Here is a 25,963-nt window from a genome sequence, read left to right on the forward strand (position 1 = left end):
GTTTATATTTTGGCAATTTTGTACCCTAAAAGGGAACGAAGTGAACCACCCAAATTTATCATGATACATATTAGAGTCCAGTAGTATATGCTTAAACTGGAAAATTTCCAAAATTTAAAAGATTGGCCATGGTACTCCTCCCAAATTTTTAAAGGGGTGCACAAATGTACCTATGTCTTATAATAGGAAATGGACATCTGTATACGTCCATATAACTATATAAGGTAATAGGACCTCATCCAAGGTGATAAAATGAGCCAAAATACCAAATACGTGGTTGTAGTAAAATTTGGTAATTTTGTGCCCCTAAAAGGGATATAATAATACATATTAGGGTCCTATACTATTATACCAAATGTTTAAATTGGGCAATTTCCAAAATTGAAGGGGGTGGGCCAAAGTACTCCACCCAAATTTTAAAGGGGTGCACAAATATACCCATATCTTATGAAAGGTAATGAACCCCTGTATACGTCCATATAACTATATAAGGTAATAGGGCCTCATCCAAGAGGATAAATTGGGCCAAAAGACCAAACACGTGGTACAACGTATTGCTTACGTTTATATTTTGGCAATTTTGTACCTCTAAAAGGGAACATGTTTTCTCCTGTTTCGTCCTACCAAATGTTTAAATTGGGCAATTTCCAAAATTTAAGGGGTGGGCCAAGGTACTCCCAAATTTTTAAAGGGGTGCACCAATATACCCGTATCTTATGAAAGGGAATGGACCCCTATACATGACCATATAACTATATAGGATAATAACACCTCATCAAAGGGGATAAAATCGACCAAAAAGCAAACACGTGGTACAACGTATTGCTTACGTTTATATTTTTGGCAATTTTGTACCCCTAAAAGGGAACGAGGTGGACCACCCAAATTTATTATAATACATATTAGGGTCCTATACTATAATACCCAATGTTTAAATTGGTCAATTTCCAAAATTTAAGGGGTGGGCCAAGATACCCTTCCCAAATTTTTAAAGGGGTGCATTAATATACCCATATATTATGAAAGAGAATTAACCCCTGTATACGCCCATATAACTATATAAGGTATTAATACCTCATCAAAGGGGATAAATTAGGTCAAAAACCTCCGAAATTTGAATTTTTGGCAATTTTTTACCCATGAAAGGGAACGACATAGACACCCAATACTGATAGGGGTACATACTGTGGTCCTAGGCTACCATACCAAATTTTTAGATTTGGCAATTTCCAAAATTTAAGGGGTGGGCCATGATACCCCTCCCAAATTTTTCAAGGGGTGCATTAATATACCCATATGTTATGAAAGGTAATGGACCCCTGTATACGCCCATATAACTATATAGGGTAATAATACCTCATCAAAGGGGATAAATTAGGTCAAAAACCCCGAAATTTGAATTTTTGGCAATTTTTTACCCATGAAAGGGAACGACATAGACACCCAATACTAATAGAGGTACATACTATGGTCCTAGGCTACCACACCAAATTTTTAGATTTGGCAATTTTCAAAATTTAAGGGGGGTGGTCCTATGTACCCCTGCCAAAATTTAGGGGGTGGGCCATGGTACCCCTGCCAAAATTTAGAGGGGGTGGTCCTAAGTACCCCTAGGTCATTGACCCTCATCTAAGCCGTAAAAGGGAACGAATTTCAAAATCCCGGTCGTAAAAGAGAGTGAGGATGAGTCATTCGGGCATACGGGGGGGAGTACTACTTTCGTCTTTCTGTTCGTATATCCAGAGTAAAAACGGTAAGAGAAATCGAGGTGAGATTTCTTGTAATCGATTCAGCGTCTTAAGACTAGGTTCGATCTTCTTCGTTAGCTCTTTATTCAAATTGGAAGTGGTTCAAATAAAACATTTCAGGTTTCAACGTTTATAGCCATAGAACAAAAATTGAAATAGAAAAAGGTATTGCGACAAGTTGTTTCTGCAATCGATTCAGTATCTCAATGAAACATACCATCAACATCTAACCTGAAACTGAAGTGGTTGAAATTTACTAGTACTTCCGGTTTCAATACCCATTTCTATTGAGCAAAAAGTAGGTGTACAGTACCGTAATGCATTTTGTTGTTTATCCTTCATGCCAACAATTTTTACTACTATCATTTGCAACGGGTACAGGGTTATCGCCAGGGGATTTTCCTCCCAGGCTGGACTTATGTAATCAGGTTCTCCATTTGGTGGCAACAACTGTCGTTTTCCTCTCCTCCATTTTGTTCACAGATGAAGCCCAATTTGGAAGGGATGGTATCCAGAATTTTCATAATAGTAATCTGTGTTCTGTGGATAATCCACATGGAATGGTACAGGCCCGCCACCAGCACCAGTTTCGTATCAACGTTTGGGCAGGTATTCTGGGTGACCATCTCATTGGACCAGTGGTTCTTCCACAACGACTCACTGGACCTATCTATTTGAACTTCTTGCGCGAGATACTTCCTACACTTCTGGAGGATGTGCCGTTGGTCTTACGACAACGTATGTGGTATATGCACGATGGTGCCCCGGTACATTTCTGTCGCCCCGTGCGTGATTATTTGAACACTGTTTTCCCGGGAAGTGGGTCGGCCATGGCGGTCCTATGTCATGGCCTGCCCGGTCGCCGGATTTAAACCCTCTGGATTTCTATTTATGGGGACATCTCAAAACTGTTGTTTATGCTACTCCGGTACCTGATATCCAAACGTTGGAACAAAGCGTTCGAGCCGCTTGTGACGCTTTGCGGGAAGAACGACACACGTTTCGACGTGTGCGCCGGTCTGTGCGACGACGTCTGAATACCTGTGTTCAGAGTGGTGGACGTCATATTGAGCATCTTCTTTAGTGTTCCCACAGGTAAAACTGTTGTACGACTTCTGAAACCTTTAGTGTCATTCTTTTGTAATACTTATTCATCACGGACATCAGTACGAGCTGTAGTGTATCATCCTTGAAAATACAGTCCATGTTTGCCTATACGCATGCTTACTTTTGTCCATGTCTTCCATGCCTCAGTTGCCTACTCAGTAGGGCCTACAGCGATTCTCGGCCTCGCAATGTCTGCGTACTCTGCTTGTTGTGGAACTGCTGCACCAACACCCATGTCTGGCGGTGTTCCCTTGAATTGGTCCCCGACGCTGCAATGAGGAATCCCCACTTTTCCAGCTCTCACCCCACAGTTCGTACCTAAGCCATACGTAACACGTCATAGTACATACGTCTGTTTCACTTTTCACTGCTCCTATTATGTCTGCTTTGCGGAATCCCCTTCTTCCTGTATGGACTCCCATTGCGCAGTTCCATCTGCTCCATTCAGTTTGCACCATCAGTTCCCTTGAGTATGATTTTCTTTCTCATTTTGTGGACCGACGTCACTATCTCAATTCATTCGGGAGATATTCTACTTTATCCACTGTGTGTGGGCGATCTTTTGCTCGGTTCCTGCTGAAACACGCCGCATGACTTGTTTCCTTGTTTCCAGTTGTGGAGTCACCTGCTGAAGTGTATTCACCCACACTTCATATCCACAGCTTCATTGTTGGTCACCATCAGTACCTGGTGGTTATGCAATCACACATACCTAATTTGACGCGTCTATCAATTCGTTTCTGTTTGAGATGTCGACATGGTTACAACTAATTATGGTAACCAGGTGGGAAACCTATCCATTCACGCCTATTTAGACGTATCTTTACCTGGCAGTTTTTCCGGGAGTCCCTACACTCCTTTGGGGAATCCCTTGTGCACTGATTTCACGATTGTGACATACCCATCTTTGAATAGAGCAGGTTTCGTTCCTTTGAGGTGACCATGCCGCCTTGCCTCTAACATTCGAAATAGAGGAGATATAGCGCTCTAAAGTGTATTTTGCCACGTTTTCGGCATCATGTAGCTCCGAAGCTATGTGTCCTAGAGAAAAGTGCAAAAGGACTTTTTTCTTGTTTCGGTGTCTGGAATCACCTCCCGAATTTTGTCGGTGGTGTTTCCTACCATCCTGTATATATATATATATATATATATATATATATATATATATATATAGTGGCGGATCCAGGATATGATCAAGGGAGGGGCTAAAGCATAGTTTGCCGTTTTATCCAGTGTAAAACAGGATTGAAGTCCATTTTATCCAGTGTATACCTGAGGGTCAAGGGGGGCTATAGCCCCTATAGCCCCCTTTGGATCCGCCCTTATATATTTATACAATTAGGAAAAATTGGGAATAGGTGAATCTGTATTTAATTATGTGACTGTTGATATTAATTTTTTTAAACATATTTATTAATTATTAATTAATTATTATTACGTCATCTGTCATCAAAGATATTACGTAGCGGGAAATATAAAATTTACAGAGAAATCTGAGTCACTGTAATACATTCGATGTTCTTATACCGGGAATCGAACCCGGGACTTTATGCATCATAGGCTAGGAAGGCTTCGTTAATTTGTATCTTAAACTCAATCACGGCAGTGTCCAAGATTACTCCAAACAAGCTTATAGAAGTGCATGAATGATTAAGAAAAATATTAAACTGTACTTCGAGGAATTATTTTCCCCGAAAATCAATTGTGTTATGTTTATTCCGGATATAAGGGAAAAAACTTCTAGATAACGCTGGGTTATATAATTTACTTAATCTTACTCTTTAGAGATAAGAAATTCAATTCATGAAGCAATCTTTACACTTTTTCCCCTACGGAAGAAATGCTTCAGGATAATTGCAAGTAATGTTTCCCATGATATGCGAAAGTTTTTGTCTTGTCTTGTTTCTTGTAGGTAAATTTCTCGGTCCTCGCAAGTACAAGAAGTAGATACATTTTTTAAAATCGAGATGAGAGAAGAACTTTCACAAATTTCATGGATAATACTACATATAAGACTACCTGTAAGAAATAACAAGTTTAGTCAATATATTTTCTTTTCAAATATACTCCGAAAATTTGCCTTGTTAAAATCAGTTATTAGTAATTTTATGCTACGAACGACTTTGATGTTTTTTTGAGTATCAATATTGATTAATATAGTAGAGTACCGATTATCCGATTTAATGTGGATCAGATCCAACTCGGATAAGCAAAAACTCGGTTAATACGGATGGGTAAATAGAAAATTTTATACAGTATTTGTTGCTCTTGTTTACTGATTATTTCTCTTTTAGGTTATTTACCTACTGTATCTATTATTTTCCCGTATCTATTATTTTCCAACGACCATTAGGAAGACCTAGGCGCAGATGGGAGGATAATATTAAGATGGATCTCGCAGAGATAGGAATACAAAGTAGAAACTGGATGCAATCAGCTAAGGATAGAAGTCAGTGGAGAGCTTTTGTGAACGCGGCACTGAACCTCCGGGTTCCATAGGCCATAGAGTTAGTTAGTTAGTTATCTATTATTTTCATTGGACTTACAGTACAGTACATACGTAGGTACGTACACGAGTAAAACGCAATACGGTACGAATAAGGCATTGTTTAGCATACACATAGCCTGTCATTTTTTTTTTTTAAATAGGAGTATTTCATAGTCTTCTGCTTCATTAGCTGCCTCGTCTCTTGGCCGCTAAATTGCGCAGACTTCGTAACAGCATGTCAGCTGGTACCGCGTTGCTTTGCTGTTCGACACAGAGCAGTACTTTCTCGATCGCGATCAAAGCATTCGTGTGACTGATTCTTTCAACAGTTAGCACTTTATTGTCATCTTCGTTACCGGAACTGTTATCTTGTGTGACCAAATTTACGATGGTCTCATCACGCAGTTCATCCTGTTCATCATCTCGAATTCAATCACTCATATCTTCACTTGTTACTGCCTCTGTAACCTGTAGCCTGTTTAAGAGATTTACTAATTCTACATCATTTGAATGTTCTTGAGTTTGTGCCATCCTTGTGCCACCATTATTTGGCGGAAATGTTTCCAGCTTTTCAGGACAAGTAGATTCTCTCACATTGTCCCAAGATTTTGTCACCCAGTAAACTACATCTTTTAGATTAACCTCTTTTACGATTTCGACAATTTTATTGTTATTTTCTAGATCTTCCAATAAATGTTTCGAAGGTCATACGGAAGAAACAAAATGTAGCAACGTCGAGCATGCTCGTTATCTTTACGCCAGCTTCACTTGTGCGTTGTTGCTGAAACAAAGGCTTGTAAAGTGTTTATCGTTGTAACCAGACTACGTTTTACAAGATGTTTTTCTGTTTTATTGTTTCGATTAAGCTCGGATGACACAGAACCTCGGTTAATCAAAATTCTTATAATCGGGACTCCACTTTACATATGTTTTTATTAGTACTAAACTTGGGTGATATCTATTTCTTTTTTAATTAATACTAATTATTCAATAGCTGCCCGATATTGAATAGCTGATTATTCGATAGCTGAATTTTCTCTTACTATTTTAATTTTATTTAGTTTGGTTTTATTGTATATATCGTAGGTGTTTGACCCGTGGTGTACATTGGCTATTACAAATGGAGCATATAGGCCTAGGTAAAAAAACGTGTTTGAATATTTTTACATTTTTTTAATACTCAGTTTTCTTAACACTTACTCTTTCTACATACAATAGCTTTTTTGTGCAATGCATTTACTTTGTATCTTTTTTGTCGTTGTCACGGCAAATGGTGAGTATTTTTTTTCCCATAGTGACTTCTTCTTTTCTCCAGCTTCATCTGAATTTGTTTTGCTTTTCTTTTATTGACAGTATACTTTGCACTCCGTTTGTACTGGCTCCGTATACTTTCAGCAAATTTTCAAATCATGACTCATTGTATATCTCACATTTAAACAAGAAATGCCATTGCACATCATCGCAAAACATGCACCTTCTTGTTCCATCCTCTCTCTTCTTCCCTTCCCATTTCCATGTACGAAAATTCATTGTGGCAATTTCCCTACTGCCCGTCCTCAAGAAGTTGGTACAAGTTTCCCTAACCCATAGCGTTTTATATTTAGTATATAATCTAATGATGGCTTTGTTTTATATTCATTTAAGGGTGTATCGAAAACTAGTCACCTGTTCTATTTTTGCCCTCCTACTTCTATATTTGACACCGACCGCTTCGTTCCAACCACCTTGGCTTTTGTATTTCTAACATTTATTTTCACCCCATATTCTTGACAGCCGTTCCTCAATTTCTCTAACTTCTTATTAATTTTATCTTCAGATTCTAGAAGAAGAGCCATTTAATCTGAAAACAGTATACACCTAATCATTCTACCCCCTACTGAAATGCTATCTTTATTTTGCAGGCTTTTTTTTCAATGTCTCTTCCAATAGATAGATTAAATGATGTTACCAAGAGACACCATCCCTGTCTACTTCCCCTTTGAGTTGCACTGTCACTTCCTTCCCTATTCTAACATTTACCTGTTGATTCATTTATAAATTTCTTATGAGTCTTTCCATTCCAACCGAACCTTCTTGAGTACTTCCAACAACAATTCCCAATTCACGTGGACAAAATCCATTTCCAGATCCATAAACGCAAGATACACCTCTTTCCCTTTTCTCTATAAACCTTGCACTGGTTGCTCTTAATACTATAATTGCATGTCTTGTGCTCTTACCTCCCCTAACGGCGAGGAACAGCGATTAGCCAAATTGAGAACTTTGTCAAATTCAGAATTTAATACGTTCAGAGGTATAATTGTTTAAAAAAAGATATAGGTGAGTAAATTCAATGTTTGCTTACATACTATCGTATTTTACAGATTAGAAATATAAGACGCACTTTTTTTCTTCGAAAATTTGCCTCCAAAATTCACGCATCTTGTACTCTTAAATTAATCTAAAAATGTCCAATGCCGCGGGAAACCTATCTCTATCTGGCAACATTGGATTCAACTTGCAGCAGTAGTGCATCGATGCGACCAACATGAGTTGCGGGGATTCACAAGCTTGCTAACACCCTCCCTCTCGCCTCGCCATCACAAATCCAGAACCAAAGACTAGAGGTACAGATTGTAAACTCGGCGAAAAACTGGAAAAATGTTACATTAAAAAAAAAAGCCTAAAAATTAAGGTGCGCCTTATAGTCCGTAAAATACGGTATATCTTTAAATCACTCTTAAATTTACCGCTTGACATCTGATAATAAATCACATATACTTTTTTGTGTGTTATTTAAATTCTCAGAGATAGAATTATGGTAACTTTTATTTTAGTAATTTTAAGAGCTTTTTTTTCTGGTTTCAATTGTTAGTGTTCTAGCTAAAACAGACCTATTCTACTTTGTCTTATATAACAGCCGACACTAATAAAATATTTGGGGGGAAAATTTCAGGGCTAATGAGAACCAAAACGTTGGAAGAACAAGATATCTTGAACACTGCTTTTTGGAGGAAAAAATGATCACCAGTAAACAACTGAGGTTGGGAGCAAGAAAAAAGAAAAAAGAAGAAAGAGCTTATTTGATTTTCAGTCTAGCGTCCCGTTCAGCAGCGAGTGTATATGAAATGTAGACCTAAAGTTTAACTTTCGGATCCAAATCACATGAGCTCCAGCCGGAAATCAAACCCGAGTCTTCCACGCCAAAGGCACGTACTCTAACCACTTAGCCACGAGGGAGCTCAGAAGATGAAAACAGAAGGAGAAAAGGACATTTTTTCCTCCCTAATTATAAACATTCTGAAAGAAAAATAAAATAGGTGTTTGGAGACACTAATACTATTTAAATAACCTTCAATAGATCTTTTTTTATAAAGAACACCAAATTTCCAGGGTAAAATGCACTAGGGTAGTGTTTTCTGAAACAGGAAATAATAATAATAATAATAATAATAATAATAATAATAATAATAATAATAATAATAATAATAATAATAATAATAAAGTAGAAATAAGGACATGAAAATGACATTGAAACCTTTGAGGGCTCAACAACCCCTCAAGTACACTATTATGGGCTGAAGGGATCTGAGCTCCCTTCTTCCCGTGTTTATGCCTTGTCTTTTCCTCGTATTGGGTGGACAAACACCGTGCTCGTGGGTTTTCTCGGGGTAGTCCCGTTTCCTACCACTTTCTTCATTCCATCATTTCATTCCTTTCTCATCATCACCGTCTCCTTTAGCCTCACCGGCATAAACGTGCGACGTAAAACTCAAAGATTTCATTTCATTTTTTCCTCGTATTGGGAACTTTGAATGAAATATTTCGAGTTAAGTAAGTACCAGACAATTTATTATTTGCAAAGTTCTGTACTAGTGTTTGAACATTTAATACTCGTCTGTTTATGTTCTTTTTTTAAAAAAAATATGCAAGTCATTTTGACAATGTTGTCAATTCTATATAAGTTGCAAACTCATATCTAATTCTAAAACGTACGTATTTGATAAATCACTTTTGTATTCGTTATAGTTTTTTTTGCGAATAAGCTTCAGTTTCATAGTTCCATACTGGACATACGTAATTTTGGTATAAATAAAATCGTATACATTGAAATATACACGTCAATAATATTAAATTCTTCTTTTGAGCTAACAAAAAGCCTAAAAGTCATGTGAAATCTTTTAATATCAAGTTTACATGGTCACCAAACAATAGTTCTTTTCGTTAAATGTTACTACTACATGTAAGTGATTTTATATTTCTGTTTCCTTATAATAATAATAATAATAATAATAATAATAATAATAATAATAATAATAATAATAATAATAATAATAATAATAAAGTGAAGATGAAGTAAATTATATAGTATTTTAAAATTTCAAAAGAAGATTTTTTGCAATGGATTGGATTATTTAGTTTTATACCTCGCTTCATGTCTAACTAAATTTAATTCAACCTCAAAGTATTTTTTTTTATTCCGTTATCTTTGCTGACGAACTTCCTTTCCTCATATGCAACGCATTTTCCTGTAACAAAAGTAGAACATTGACTGCAGGATCTAGCTCGAAACTTTACGTTTTCTTTTACTAAACAACGACTTCCAAAGAGTGTTCGTTTATTTATCGTTTCAGTAGCTGGTTATTGTTCACCGTCGGATTCGTGTATGTGTGGAAAGAGTTAAGTGTGTTCTGTGTATATTTTCGCTGTCTAAAATTAATCCAAGATTTACAGAAGGATTAACGTGAGGATAAAAGGTAGGACATTCCAAAGTGGAGGTTAAAGAACTTTTTAATTTGTAAATTTGTTTACACAGCTTTCTCTTCTGTTTATTGCTATAGAAGATTATGTAGTATACCCAGTAGACAATATCTATAATGTTGTAAATTTCTTTTTTTTATTTTCATTTATTTATTTTTATAGTTAAGAACGTATGTAAGCAACTCACTTTTATTTTCTTAATCGGTTTCTTGCGGTACGTTTATCATTTAATTTCTTTCTGTTCGGACCGCTTATTCTTGCGGTTGATTGACAATGTTCGTTCAGACGTATCCACCGTTCAAGGTAATATTTTCTGGAGAATTTCCCCAATCAATCAACGAGAGTTGGGTACTGTTGAGAACAGTTATATTATACAAAGTTGCTATCCATATTTGCATTTAAAAACAGTCTATTTCTCTTCTTCTTTCTAAACTCTTCGATGCGTATGTATAAGAAATCATATACAGGTATCTCAAAAGTATCCCTGACAAATGGTAACTCTGTTATTATCAGAGCTACAACAAAATGTAAAAGGGAAAACCGTCTCCAAATATGACATTTTCAATCTAAAGTGAAGGAAGGATTTTTTTTTAAAAAAAATCGGACGAGCCGTTTGGGCTGTACACTCTTTATGAGTCCAATGCTAAATGAAAATGAAACGATGCCATTTACCTGGATCCATAACGTAAGTGAATGAAGTTACTGTCTGTTATGCTAATGTGTCGATGGCCAGCCCCCATTTCAAACATGCTCCCATTCACCATACTCTTACAAAATAAGACCACCTCCCATCCCGTCCCGTCCTTCCCTCCACCAGCCACAAGGTAAATGGCAACGTTGGATTTTCATTTAACATTTAACATTGCAAACATTATACAGGGTGTCCAATATACAACCCGGAGTTTGAAATAGTAGAACTTTTGAATCTGAAGCGACACGCAAATAATGGTTATACCAAAATGAAACTTTATTGATGCATATTTTTTATTTATTTATTTATTTATTTATTGAACAAATTCCCAGATACAGCATAACTTTGCCATTTTACACAGGGACATGCTAACAAAAGAAAGAAAAAACAAGACAACAATAACAACAACATAGAAAAAAAAAGAGTGTAAAAGTAAAACTATTACGTCAAAGCTCGTTTAATTGCTCTTTCAAACACTGGGTAGCTCGAAAAAATGTCCACATCAGTTGTTACTTGATTATAACAGTTTGGTATTCTATAATAAAGAGACCTCTGTATAACAGCCAACCTAGGATGGGCAAGATGAAATAGGTGGGTATTCCGGGTGATGCGGGAAGGGACACGTAAGGATAGTTCCTGAAGTAATATTTCCGATCTTAAGCTTCCATTAACTATTTTATGTAGATATTTCAGGTCAGAGATAATTCTGCGTACTTCAGGAGTCTGAATATTAAGATGTCGCAAGAGCTCCTTCTTAGATAATATTCGAAGTGCAGGAACACGAAAACGGACTATAGCGATGAAGAAATTGAGAACAGAATCAAGTCTGGAGAGATGTGTAGGTGCTGCCATGGCCCATATGGGAGAACAGTATTCGATCTTGGGCGCTATTAAAGTCTTATAAAAAGTTGCTAATGAAGAAACAGTGCGTAGTTCGGTGAATCGATAAAGAAGTCCCAACATGCGCATTGAATTCTTTAGTATTGAGGAGATGTGGTCAGAGAAGGTGCGTTTTGAATCAAAGATGACACCAAGATCGTTATGACTAGCAGAATGTGTGATAGGGGAATCGTTGATATGGTATGTGGAGGGGACAGGAGACTTTTTCAAAGTAATAGTAAAACTGTCACATTTCTTACTGTTGAGTTTCAAGTGCCACATTTCACACCAGCCTGTAAGGTAATTTATGTCTTCCTGTAGAGCAATTGTGTCATGGAGACACGGTATTTCTCTTAAACTAGGAAACAACGATTAAAGCACACTAAGAACTACACAGTATTGCCAGATGTAATCGAAGGTGTAAAGATTTTTGCAAAACACGTAAATTGACTCATAACTCATACATATGGACGTTCTGTCGTCAATTTTAAGTTTGTTTAGTTAGAGTAGCTTAGAAACTATGGAGCAGAAAAAAGATTTTTTTTTCATTTCCACCGATACCTAATCGAATGAGGCCTCTGTAAGGGGGACTAGGGAAATCATAGTTTTCATAAATTAACACTCTAAATTGTCAACACTGCTGATGTTTCAGTGCATCAAAAGGTGTGTTAAGGATCTTTCTACATTATGCAATTCCTGAAAAAAAAAATGAAAAAGAAACTTTGAAATTATCGTGATGAAACTTTCATTTAAACGCACCCGGTAACATTGGTACTGTTACAGAATGAGTTATCGACTCTATAACAGATGCTGGAAGTGCCCCCTGTTTTGATTTAAGCACTGGTTCACACGCTTCATCATATTGGCAGTAACTTTACGAAGAATAGAAGTATTAATGTTCTCAATGGCACTGCGAATGTCCGTTTCCAGGTCTCGTATAGTTCGAAGATTATTCTTGTATATTTCTTTCTTTAAGTTGTCTATACAAATGAGTAGCCGTGTATCGCTTCAGGGTCCAAAGTTCTACTATCCCATACTTCGGATTGCATTGTATATTGGACACCCTGTATTGGACATCCCCAGTTTTTTGAGTGACAAAAATAATTGAAGTTATTATTTATATATTTTTTTAAAGTTTACAGTAAACTCATGATATATCTATCATAGCCTACATCCTGGCTGCCCCGTTAGTATTTACCTTCTAGATCCACGACTGGTATGTAGTAATTTATGAATAGGGCAACCATAAAGTATAAAAAGTAATAAAAGCATAATGGAATTTTTCACCTATGGTTGGTATCATATCTGTAACTTTGACCACTTTACATATCCAAATTTGCTAATCTTATAAGCATATTAAAGCATAATTTACAAAAATAAAAAATAAAGTATAATGCTTAATGCCAGAGGCGGCCTTTGGGGGTGGCGACTGGGGCGTCCGCCCCAGGACTCGCGAAAGGATATTCTCTTGTCACAGTCAGCTCAAATATGCGGGGCCTCTGCAACATTCTAATGTACCGTAGCTTAGAGTTGAGTGAATACTTTGGCCAATAATACGGTGTGGTGGATTTCTTCGGAAACCAGTTTTCATAAACCAGAACTTCTTACTCAATATTTTACTTTTAGAAGCCTTAAATTCCCGAAATCTACACCATTACTATGAAAGCGTTTAGCATGATATTTTTGGTTTTAAAGTACCGTAATAATTACGCCCTTGAGTTTCGGATTAACAATGGGTCAGCAAACAAGGCGACGCTAATACCATGCACGTGACTCTAAATGGCCTTATCTCAACTTTTCTTTGTTGTCGAAATAGAGTGAGAAGTCATGTTGTTTGTTGCTTTTGGGTCAGAAGAGTGGTCCTGTTGCTACGGACCTTCTGAGTCATCGCTTCCAAGAAATAGCTCCTATTGCACGCCTTGTGTAGCACCTCAGTTTGGCTTCGGAATTCGGACCGCGCAGTCGTAGTGAGATGTGGATACGTAATATTATGATTAGTGCGTGAGTGTCTTCCGATTATTCGTTTATTGGGCAAAGAATAAGTGACCATCATGAGTGGCAGAGACAGAGACAAATTCCGTAAATACGAAAGTGGGGCTGCGGAGGCCAAAAAACGGAAATATAAAGATTTCATTCAGAAGCAAAAGGGATCTTTGGACAAGTTTGTTGTAGCGGTAAAATCAGCGGATCAAACCAAAAACTTGAGAACACGGATGATGATTTGTCTGTGACTGTGAGCGACCGGTGTGATGCGACAGACCAGGTTGTGATACCAAGTTTTGCGTCCGACGAAGAAAACAAACTAGCCGGCAACAAAACTATTTCTACGCCCTGTTGCCCCACAAGCAACAATGAAAACTTGGTGCAATTCTCTGGGGATAACGTTGTTGCAACAGACCCAGAAAGTGACCTCTCCTGTGAAAGCGCGACTATTCCTCTGCATACTTCTGACACTCTTCAAACGACGAGCACACTGTTCGAGGACATATATGATCCAGGTAATTGGAAACATATTAACAGTGAAGTGCATGACATGTTAGTGGAGAAGGGTCCAATCAGGCTAAGTGACTGTGAATACCCAAAGGACGAAGGTAACAGACATTTTTCGAACAATTTCTTTACACAGAGGATGCCGAACGGAGAAACAGTGAATAGGCGATGGCTAAGTTATTCGAAGATCAGAGACAGAGTATTTTGCTTTCCTTGTAAGCTGTTTGGCACGACAGCTACTAGAGGCCAGTTAGCAAACGAAGGCTGCTGCGACTGGAAGCATATTGGCGATAAACTTCAGCACCACGAAGTTTCTGTAAATCACGTTAAGTGCATGACAGCGTGGTTAAAATCAGCTCGGAGAATGTCCAATGGTAGCGCAATAGATAACATGATGCTAGAACGAATTAGAAAAGAAAAGCTGCATTGGCGCGCAGTGTTAACAAGAATTCTAGCGATTGTACAGTACCTTGCCAAAAACAACAGCGCATTTCGTGGGAGAACGGAGAAACTTTATGCGCCGAACAATGGTCAGTTTTTAGGCTTAGTTGAGATGCTGGCCAAATTCGATCCAACCATGCAAGAACATCTCCGCCGAATTAAGAACGACGAGGCTCAGGCCATTACTTCGGGCATAGTATCCAAAACGAGCTTATCGACCTTATGGCGTCAGAAGTAAAGGGGAAAATTATTGATAAAGTGAAACTTGCTAAATATTTTGCCGTCATCCTTGACTGCACGCCTGATGTTGGCCACAAAGAGCAGATGTCACTAATATTGCGTTTTGTGGACGTATCAGATCCGGAAGTGAAGGTGGTGGAGCACTTCATCGAATTTCTGGATGTGGACAACGCAACAGGAAAGGGGTTGTCTGAAGCTCTTCTTACCACACTGGCGAACCTCGGTCTGGACATCGACGATTGTCGTGGCCAGGGGTACGACAATGGTGCGAACATGAAGGGAAAACACCAAGGAGTTCAAGCGCACATTCTTCGCATAAACAGACGAGCATTTTACACTCCGTGTGGCTGCCATAATTTGAACCTTGTTTTAGGAGACATGGCTAAATGCAACTCCCAAGCAGTGACGTTTTTTGGTGTCATACACAGAATATATAAATGCTTTGCTGCCTCGGCTGAAAGGTGGAATATCTTGGAAGAAACCGTGCCTTTCATGACTACAAAATTACTTTCAGAAACGCGGTGGGAGTGCCGCCTGAAAAGTGTGAAAGCGGGTGCGTTATCAGACGAAAGAAGTCAGGGAGGCACTGTTGACTGTCGCAGATACCGCCAATGATCCGCTAGTAAAATGTGAAGCCGAATGTCTTGCAAATTATGAGCTCGAAAGCTTCGAGTTTATTCTGAGCTTAATCATATGGTATGACATTTTATTTGCTGTGAATGCTGTCAGCAAAACTTTGCAATCAGCTGACATGCAGCTCGATGTGGCAATACAGCAAATCAAAGGCCTTGTTACTTTCTTGAAAAAGTACCGGGAAACCGGATTCTCCGATGCTATGATCGCAGCAAAAAAAAAAAAAAAAATGCGTCCGAAATGAACGCAGCTCAGAAATTCAAGGAACGAAGAGTCAGATGCAAGAAAAAACAATTCGATTATGAGGGTAACGACGAAGAAACATCTTCGCCGGAGGAGTCCTTCAGAACAGGATATTTCTTATGGATAGTGGATCAAGCACTTACCTCAGTGGAAAAAAGATTCGAACAACTGGAAGAGTATGCTTCAATCTTTGGATTTCTATACAACTTGAAGGGTTTGCGGTCATTGAACGACGATTATTTGTTAAAGTGCTGCATGGATTTGGACAACATGTTACGCGCAGAAGATTCACGCGATTTGGACGGAATTGACTTGTGCGCAGAATTGAAGATTTTTCGAGAAATGCTTCCTGATAACATCAATGCCGCCCAAGAGTGTCTTCAGTACGTTTGGCCCATTCGAGATTCATTTCCCAACATCGTTATTGCATACAGAATTATGTTGACAATTCCTGTGACAGTTTCCAGCGCGGAAAGAAGCTTTTCGAAGTTGAAACTTATCAAAAACTATCTACGATCAACAATGTCGCAAAGCAGGTGGTGCGGTTTAGCTATTTTGTCCATCGAAAAGGAAGTTGCCTCAACAATGGACTACGAGGACCTTAGGCCTATCAACCATTTTGCACAGCGAAAAGCCAGAAAAGTGGACTTCCGTTCTGTGACCGTCAAAGCAGCTGCTTCGTAAGTCAGTGATAGTTTTATTATGTGTTCTAGTTTGTTGATCTTGCATGCATGTAAAATGTTTCCGAATCATTAATGTCGTAAGTTATATCGATCCCCATGCCATAAGAACCCCTTACCCCCTCAAAAATTTCACCTGTTTCCTGGCTTCGGGGGACTTCGCCTACCGAACCCCCCCTCCGCCCGGGGCCCCGCATACTACTAAGGCCGCCTCTGCTTAATGATTTTTATTCCAGAACCCTGTGTATATGTACAATAAAGAAAAATGTTAATATATTTTGTGCCAAAGAATAAAATGGTCAACAAAAGCTGTTTTCAATACCACAAACAATGAAATCAAATACCAATTGTCTTTGCGCGTAAGAATGAAAAATTCGAAATCCTTCTCTCCACACCTTCCGCTCAGAAGGATTATTATTATTATTATTATTATTATTATTATTATTATTATTATTATTATTATTATTATTATTATTATTATTATTATTATTATTATTATTATGTTTTTTTGTTTGTTTCCTCACTTTGTGTTAAAAGGCAGGCAAGACTAGTTGTGATTATTCCAAGATCCCAAAATCAGCTGTTTATGCGGGGCCACGGTGGCTCAGTGGTAGAGCGTTCACTTCTAGTGCTTGGGGTCCCGGGTTCAAACCCTGCTCTCGCCAAGTGAACTTTATGGTGAACAAACACGGTGTGCGCGGGTTTTCTCGAAGTTCTACCGTTTACTACCACTTTCTTCATTCCACCGTTTTATGCATTACTCATCATCACCGTCTCCTTTAGCCTAACCGGCATAATCGTGGGACATAAAACTGAAAAATTTCCTTTCATTTTTTCAAATGTATATGCATCTCAGAGAGTAAAAGAATTCTCAACTGACGATTTCAAAATAGAAGGCGGTATTCTTTTTTGTACTCTTTGTTCTGAATTCAATAAATATGAGAAGTCTGCTGTGCAGTTACATGTTTCTTCTTCGAAACCACTTAAGAAAAATCGAGGTACTATGTGTATGATGTAATTTTTAGTGGGAAAAATGAATACTTTCATATAAATTTTTAATGCTTGTGTTAGAAAAATGAGTAAAATAAAACAAATATATAATAGAAATGAGTTAAAATGTAGTATACTTCAAGGAAAAACCTATTAAGGCAAAATTGGAGAAAAAAGCATAATAAAGCATTATGCGTGGAAAAATGAAGCATAATATGTATAAGGCATAAACTTGATTACCCTACTTATGAATCTCAAAAAAAAAAAAAGTGTGTGCCAAGGAATGTTAAGAAGAAAGAGAAATAAAAAAAAGATCAAAATTAACAGAAGAAAGTGAAACGAAAAACGTTCCAAACGAATTGACTAAAGAATTGACGAAATTTATCTAGTTTTATTACTTTCAATCGAAGATTATGACACAAAAGCATGATGGAAATAGTAAACTTAAACCAAAATGTAGTTATTTTCGTCAGTATTTTCAATTGTTTCTGCCAATTAAGGAAAGTACTTGTTCCTAAACTGTTTGATAAATATAAACGATCAGAATTTTTGAATAATCCACTCATATATTATACAAAATGACTGATATACACTAATTACGCCGTTCATGTTTTCTAAGGTTAGAAAATGTGTTATTAGGGTACGGTGTGGGAAATTCAAGAGCAAAAAGGAGATGTTTTTGCCTCTTGAGATGGTATTTTTATAACATTTCAGTTTATTGACGACCGCAACTAAAGACGGGTTAATATCTATAATTTGTTTTACTTGTCTTTGCAGGAATATAAGGATGATTTTTAAGTTATTCCTTTCTATTTTGGTTGTCAACTTACCTTTGGTACAGTTGACGGAGATTTCAAATGTAGTGGATGATAAATGTTCCAAGGAACAACTGTGTGGGGAAGAGGATGACACAAAAGACTTTTTGGATAGGTAAGAAATTACTTGTATGAGAAGAAATAAAGCTGGTTCCACAAATTATAATTACTTCTAGACTAAAAAATTGTCAAGTTCTTTTTCAGAATTCCATATTCATAAACTGTTCTCAGTGAGTTAGTAACTAATTTCCTTGTCCATACAATACAATATGAAAATACAAATTACAGTTCATACATTACTGCCATGTGGATTATGCTTAACTCACGCTAGTTTTATTTCTGGCGCCTAGTGCGTAAAATATACCTCATATTTATCTTTACCTTACAAGACACCTGGCATCCAGGTAACTTACGTTACCATGCTTTAACATTTATGCTATTTGATGTGCCACTCCCTGGGTAAAACCGTGCAGTTAGTTCCTGAAAATATCATTACTTGTGTTTCTATTGTTGCAAATAAGTTCTTAACCTATTTTCTGTAATAAAACACAGTAACACACATGGAAATTATTTTGTTATCTAATGTGGCAGTCAATGGGTTAAATTGATTACAACGTATTAGGAGAGAGAACCTAAATGCTGGGAGTATGATATGCTGGGATTCTTTGCGAGATGCCTGAGATGAACAAGACTCATCATTCTTACAGTGAGTACGCGCATGACGCGTAGAGATGAAGTAGGGCATGTGAAGCATACGAGAGGAAGATATTTACGGATAGAAGATCCAAAAGTAACATGAAGGGAGCTTTTAATGAGGTACACACATATTGGGCTGACTTACCGTAGCGTAGGATTCAATAATGTCGTTTCGATGACTCTGCTGAATTTTTAAGTTAGTTATTAAATAAAGCTTTAGGTAGCACGACGGTTTGTCCTATAGCTCCGAAAATTAAATGATGATAGTTTGTGATGTAATTATTGCTCCTAATCTTTCATGATTTAATTGAATGTATTGGAAGATTTATTAGGTCATTCAGTAATATACTATAAGTATTCAATAGACGAAGTTGAAGGATTGACAGAAATAAATTGATTTCCGTCATTAAAGTAATCCCTCAGTCTGAGGGTTAACGCTTGTAAACTTTTGGTGTAAACGTTTCAGTTAGAACTAAACTCTCCAACGATATGGCAAGCCAGACATTTATTTAGTTCTTAGTTTTACCTATTTTATTTCAGGTTTTACTTTCTAATTGGTGATTGTCATTACAAATTATTCAGAAAAAAGCAGGGAGATTTCATATCATTAAAATGTATTAACGTTAATAGCAACTTTTTTATATGTTACATTTCACAGTTAGATAGTTATATATCTTGATTCATATTTGGAGTAATTACTTTTTTATTATAAGTAATTCTGCTGTCGAAACAAACGTTACCTTTAGCTCTAAATAAATTTTCTGTAATCTATTAATAATTCCGCCAGCACATCTATTGTAGCTGGGATGTGGAATTCTGCGTTCATAACCTCTTGTGTTGAGGTAGGAAAGTGGATTAATATCACTTGTCCCTGAAAGTGGATAACATCAACCAGTCTGGAGTGAGGAGTTATATCTTTACTTTTACCTTCACTTACACTTTTACATTGATATTCTTAATATTTTTTTTATCTTTATGTTACTTTTACCTTGATCTTTATCTTACCTTTATATTTACAGTTATCTTACCTTTAGTCCTACAGTTACCTTATCTTTATTTTAGTACGATCAGTGCGATTTTCAGAACGATCTTTATGTTTACTTTAACCTTGATTTTATCATTATTTTTGCCTAATCTTTATTATTTCCTTGATCTTCTCCGTACATACCCTTCACATTTGCCTTATCTTTACATATATATCATTCTTCTTGAGATAAAAGGGCGTATCTCATTTTCTTAATTTTTCCATTTTAAATCTTTTGTCATTATTTATTCTATCGTCTTCTTTTAAAATGCAGTTTTATCTCCTTCGATTCAGGTATATAACTTACGAGATCAAGTTAAATTTCAACATAACACGATAGAATAAGTGATGATAAAATCTTTAAACTTGTCTTCTGAAAAAATTGATACGCCCCTTTGTCTCGAGATGGACGATATATATTATTTCTACTTTCAAATTTACATTGCCTCTTTTTTCTTTCTCCTTTATCTTTACATTTACCTTTTACTATTACTTTCTTTCCTACTTTTACCTATTTAATATCTTTTTAATTTAGGTTTACTTTATTGAACTTATAAATGCTAAACTGGAAACAAAATCGCAAATGCTTTCATATAGAGATTCAAACCTCAACTACCAATTTTTGGTACTGTTTTGGTACTTCCTATGTAGGGTATATCGATTTGTACATATCATTACTATGTTAAGAAATATGAAGGAACAAGAAGTCAACTAATACGTTTATGTGACAACGACGAAAGGTAAATTCCTACAAGGCAAAACACAGGATAAGAAAGTTATTAGGCCCTCTCATTGCCCCTACAAATTGGTCATCAAAGTAATATACTATGTATAATATATATAAACTGTAAAATTCATTAATAATCTAAGAATTAAGTTATATACTTATAAACCGTTTATTTAAAATTTCAGACTTTGCTTTTGTGATGATGAATGTTTCATATATCGTGACTGTTGTTGGGATTATCAAAGTAAGAAAGAGAAGGGAGAAGAGCTGGGAAATGAAAGTGTATTGACAAATAGGGAAATACTATCCTGTCCAGATATTCCACGACTGTCGAAGGTAAGGTTTACGCAAACATATTTCAATGCATTTTCTAAAGGAGTGAAACTGCGATTTTGAGTGCCGGGTGGAACATTATCTATTGAGAAATATGTTGGTTCGCGAACGTACACTCTAAACTAAATTAGGCCAACGTTGTTCTCAACTTTATTACTGCAATTCCAAGCCATTCCGATCATTAGCCTACCTTGGGCTAATGTGTTTCTTAATTTTATTATTGCAATTCCCAATTCTTAACCATACAAGCCATTAGCCTACGTTGGATCAACGTAGTTTTCAACTTTATTTTGCAATTACCAATTCCCAACCATACTGACCTACCTGAGTCAAAGTAATTTTTAAATATATTATTGTTATACTCTACCATGCCGATCCGGTCATTAACCTACGTTGGGGCAACGTAGTTTCCAACCTTATTATTGGAATTTCCAAAGGATGTAGTATTAGAATTTACGTTAAGCTATAACATTAAGAAGGTATTGGGACTGAAAAAGAACTTTCAATTCCTAAAGAACAAGTTACATTCAAATGTTGGGTTATTTCCTCACACGTGACAGGAAGCTTAAAACAAATTATGTAAATATTATTCTATCCACATTACTATATAATTGAGTAAGAACTGATATTTAAATTCATTATTTACAAGTAATATGATAATAACTGTTATGAATACGTGTGTCATTGGTAGAGGAAGACACGATCAGATATTTAATAGCGTAACACCAGAAGCATCGATTAATATTATCATTGGCAACAAACGAAATATTTCTTAGCTGCATAAAACTTTATATCTTGTCGATTTTATTGGCAACTATGCATCCGAATTGCTCTTAAGAAGTGTTTTATTCTGAAGAAGGAAGACCACGTTCATCACTTTCTGGACCATTTGGAGGACCTACCCCCCTCAACACTTCCAGATAAAGCACTGCCTTAAGCATGTCACTTTCTTAAGTTCGACGTGAATTATCAGGGACGCGGCAGAAGTCCTAAAAGGCACAAGACCTAAACGGCATTAGACCTAAAATGCACAAGTCCTTAATGGCAGAAGTCCTAAAAGGCCGAAGTCCTAAAAGTCATATTGCGGCACAAGTCCTAAACGGCAGAAGTCCTAAAAGGCAGAAGTCCTAAAAGGCAGAAGTCCTAAACCGCAGAAATCCTAAACTGCAGAAGTCCTAAAAATCATACCGCGGCACAAGTCCTAAACGGCACAAGTCCTAAACTGCAGAAATCCTAAAATTTAGGTCTAGTGCCTATATTTTTATGACTTCTGCCGTTTAGGACTTCTGGATGTCACCCGATATGTGTTATATTTGGGAAAAGTTTAGTTATATACTAGTAGTGTTAATTACCCGCTTCGCTGGGTTAAAATGTGAAAAATTAGCAATATGTTCCGTTGGTCAGTCACATTTTACTATTACTGAAGCACTCTCTGATAGATCATGTACTTTGTCTTAAAAATTAAATATTACTATTGTGGGCTGAATTTGTGTTTAAAGAGCACCGGAAGTGTCGGCTATTTTCGATCACTTTAATATATATATCTCCCCTTCCCCTCCAATAAATTACACCGTCAAAGTGAAATGATAAAATCTATACGCCTGAACCTTATCTATGTTGAAAATTTGATCGAGATCGGTTCGGGTAGTTCAAAAGGTATTAAGTCACGAAAATAGCCACTTTTATCTTCATTTATCCGTCTCCTTTAGCCTAGCCGGCATAATCGTGAGACGTAAACCTCAAAGATTTCATTTCACTTTAATTTCATTGATATAGATAGGTAACTTAAAGCTTCAGAGTAAATCATAACTTTGTCCTATATCTTACCAGTACGTACTACTGTCTTGTTACTGTAGTAACAAAAAGTTTCATGAAGATAAAGTTCAGTATTCGTCTCACCTTGATAGGGGCGTGGTTTGTACTCAGCATCAATTTCTGGGTTTAAAAAATCGTTAATTTTTCACGTTTCTCGTAAACAACACATTTTACACTGGCGTTTATCATTTTGTTAACCTCAATAGCATATATTGATTGGACCTTTCTTAAATGTTAATAATTTCGTAGAATTTCATCAAAACTAGTTTTCTGTATATTAACAATGATTTGTTAATTTTCAAATTCAGTAAATTGACAATATATTGGTGGAATATGATCTATAACTAATAATTTCTAATTATTTTTCAGGATATGGTATACATAGTTAGTCATTGTCCACCAAACTACTACAACTTGGATGTAATAAGGAGATGCAATGTAGACAATATAAGAGACGACGATTATTCCTATCTACTTGATATTCCAATCTTTAGTCCAGATACCAACATAACATACAGAAACATTTATTGCGCATATTGTCACAATGAAAGAAACTTGATGCCAACACATGGTTACAAAACATGCAATGATACTTCCTTTGTTGATATTCTGCAAACTTACCACTATATTCCATCTAAATTAACGTGGCTTGATGGAGATTCTTCTTGTTCTCTGTATGTAGACTTGCAAGAAAGTGTAAGACATGGAAGGTTCTGTGTGCCAGCAGAGACATCTTGTGATGAAAACTGGAGTGGTTCCCTCCACACCCAAGAAAAGTGCGTTAATGATAATTCGCGTTACGTCACGAATGGGGAAAAGGTGTATAAAAATCGATACTGTGCCTTATGTAATTCCCAGTCCCAGAGTAGTTTAAAATGTTTGAACAATGTGAATGAAATAATTGATGATGATACTACACGACTTGGTGCCATTTATGGAGTAATTCTTGACTTCAGCTGGACAAGATGTAGTGGTAATGAAGTGTTTGACCCTTTGCTTCAAACATGTCAAGAGATAACATGTGAAAATTGTCATCAATATTGTGGGAAGACGTATGCAACGCTTCCAAACGGATCCTTGATAGATATGTACACTCAGAGAGTTATTAGTGACGATGTCTTTTACAATTTAACTGAAAACGTCACGTGTGATGAGGTGTCAGACATATCAAACTTGTCAGAGAATTTGGAAATCAGAGAGGCTCTTAGAATATTGTCAGATATTACACTTTCAGCATCATGTCTGTGCTTGCTTTTTCATATTATATTTTTCTGTTTAGTACCAGATATGAGGAATTTGCCTGGGAAAAACTTATTATGCCTTGTTTGCTCTCTTCTCATAGGACAAATTATTTTTCTTTTCGGAATCAGTAACGATCATGGAATAGAGCTTTGTATAACAATATCAGTACTATTGCATTATTTCTATTTCTCAACATTCACTTGGATGAACGCTATGAGTGTGGACATATGTCGGACCATGTCGAGAACGCAACCTTCAAATAAGGAAGGCGAGTTCAAATATTTTGCCCTATATGGCTGGTTAACTCCTGGAGTTGCTGTTGTTTTGAGTGTTGTTTTGCAAGTTTCTGGTATAATTTCTGGAGTTTTTCCAGAAGAGAGAGCTCAAGTCTGTTTCTTTGGTGGTTCTATCGCACACTTTATCTTCTTTGTTCTTCCGTCAGGTGTGCTTCTCAGTATTAATCTAATTCTTTTCCTTGTGACTGCGATAAATATAAAAAAGATAACTCAAGCAAATTTTCAATCACAATATATTTCTACACCTTCTGGTTCAAGACCACAATCCTATCGGTTTGGTTTGTATGTTACTCGCAGTAGACGTAGAAGGTTCTATATGTATCTTAGGTTAGCATTACTGATGGGTCTTACATGGAGTTGTGGATTTGCTGCAAAAGTGTTCAACCATCCTGGATTTTGGTTTCCATTTGTTATTCTAAACGGATTGACTGGTGTTTTCATTTTCCTTGCTTTTGATTTGAAAAGAAAGTTTTTAAGGATAGTGAAAAACAAATTCAGTCTTTGAAGACCAATGACATGCAAATATCGTATGATTACCCGTTCAAAGTTTCTCTGCGGGATGTTTGTATTAATATTTGTTCTCAATCGATCCGATGACCTTACAGGAGTTATTTGCAAATAGTCCATGTGTGCTGTAGGAACACACTTTTGTAATCGAAGAATGGGAGTGAGGAACGATTGCAGCAAAGAAAGGGAGAGAACAAGGTAGAAGAACGGAATAGACAGGTATTGGCAATATATATATTTATTCAGTGTTCCATAAATAGCGCATCTGTGGAACTATTGACCACGCCTTCGATGTTCTTGTTTATTTGCTGTCATTGTTTTTATCAAGGTTCCGTATGTGCCTTCCCTCTGTTTATGTAGTTTACAGAGAATAGAAGCAACCAACTGATTTCAGAGAGGGTTTAGTTGAAAATAACTGCATTACAATTTTCCTTTACGTGTCAATCTAGGAAACGGAGTGCTCATTGAATACTTGGGTGATGTTTATGATCCTAAAATGAACCAAGCCAACGCACAACAAGAACAGAAAGTGTAGATGAATCTTTTATATGAAAGTATTACTATCCACGAAAGCATTTTTTTAAAAGTGTTGTGATGGTTTACTAACAATAAGTGAATTAAACGGACTTATATCAACAGTGAAGTTAATTCTTTTGTATATATTTTTGTTACCTAAAAATGAAATTGTAGTTTTCACATATAATGTCAAATTAATCCAACGGCTTATAATGGGTAATATTTTAAAAAAAATATTCATTATTAGAAATGTAAATACAGGGAAATTTACCTAGGTATTTGCCTTAAATAAGTTTTGCTTGATGAATATTAAGGACTGATTGATGTTTTCTTAATTGTATTTAACATAAAGATAATTTTATTTTTCATAAGCAAAACTACCTACGCAACAATTATTCGATTTCTTCACTAAAATTGTCATTTGAATGCGAAATTTTATGATTCCAAAGTTCAAACGTAGAAATAATTTTTTATTAATTACTTTCGCTCCCAGGTTTAATTCCCGGTGGGGACACTCGGTCACAAAGGTATAAAATCATTTACAGGTCGGCAATCCTGAGTGAGATTTTTCGTGCACATCAGACAAATGTCAGGATGGCACCTAACATAATAGATTCCAGGC

General features: G+C 36.5%; 1 protein-coding gene across 1 annotated transcript; it reads left to right on the top strand.

Annotated features, from left to right (window-relative positions):
- Nucleotides 1-15,697: 15,697 nt before the first annotated feature.
- Nucleotides 15,698-25,321, top strand: LOC145677701 (uncharacterized). The gene is made up of 4 exons (XM_081748114.1): nucleotides 15,698-16,380; nucleotides 18,148-18,300; nucleotides 20,818-20,968; nucleotides 23,150-25,321. Exons 1-4 carry the CDS (start codon nucleotides 15,698-15,700, stop codon nucleotides 24,821-24,823), a joined length of 2,661 nt encoding a protein of 886 aa, XP_081604240.1. The 3' UTR covers nucleotides 24,824-25,321.
- The last annotated feature ends 642 nt before the right edge of the window (nucleotides 25,322-25,963 follow it).

Source organism: Thermobia domestica, unplaced genomic scaffold, assembly GCF_964235325.1.
Source record: "Thermobia domestica unplaced genomic scaffold, izTheDome1.hap1.1 HAP1_SCAFFOLD_1251, whole genome shotgun sequence".
Taxonomy (NCBI): Eukaryota; Metazoa; Arthropoda; class Insecta; order Zygentoma; family Lepismatidae; genus Thermobia; species Thermobia domestica.

What these genes read in the sequence shown, in the direction of transcription:
- LOC145677701 (XM_081748114.1), top strand. Translation starts at nt 15,698, where the DNA reads ATGAACGCAGCTCAGAAATTCAAGGAACGAAGAGTCAGATGCAAGAAA. An exon ending in ACCGTCAAAGCAGCTGCTTC is followed by an intron (nt 16,381 to 18,147) that starts GTAAGTCAGTGA and finishes TTGTCTTTGCAG; the next exon opens with GAATATAAGGATGATTTTTA. An exon ending in ATATTCCACGACTGTCGAAG is followed by an intron (nt 20,969 to 23,149) that starts GTAAGGTTTACG and finishes ATTATTTTTCAG; the next exon opens with GATATGGTATACATAGTTAG.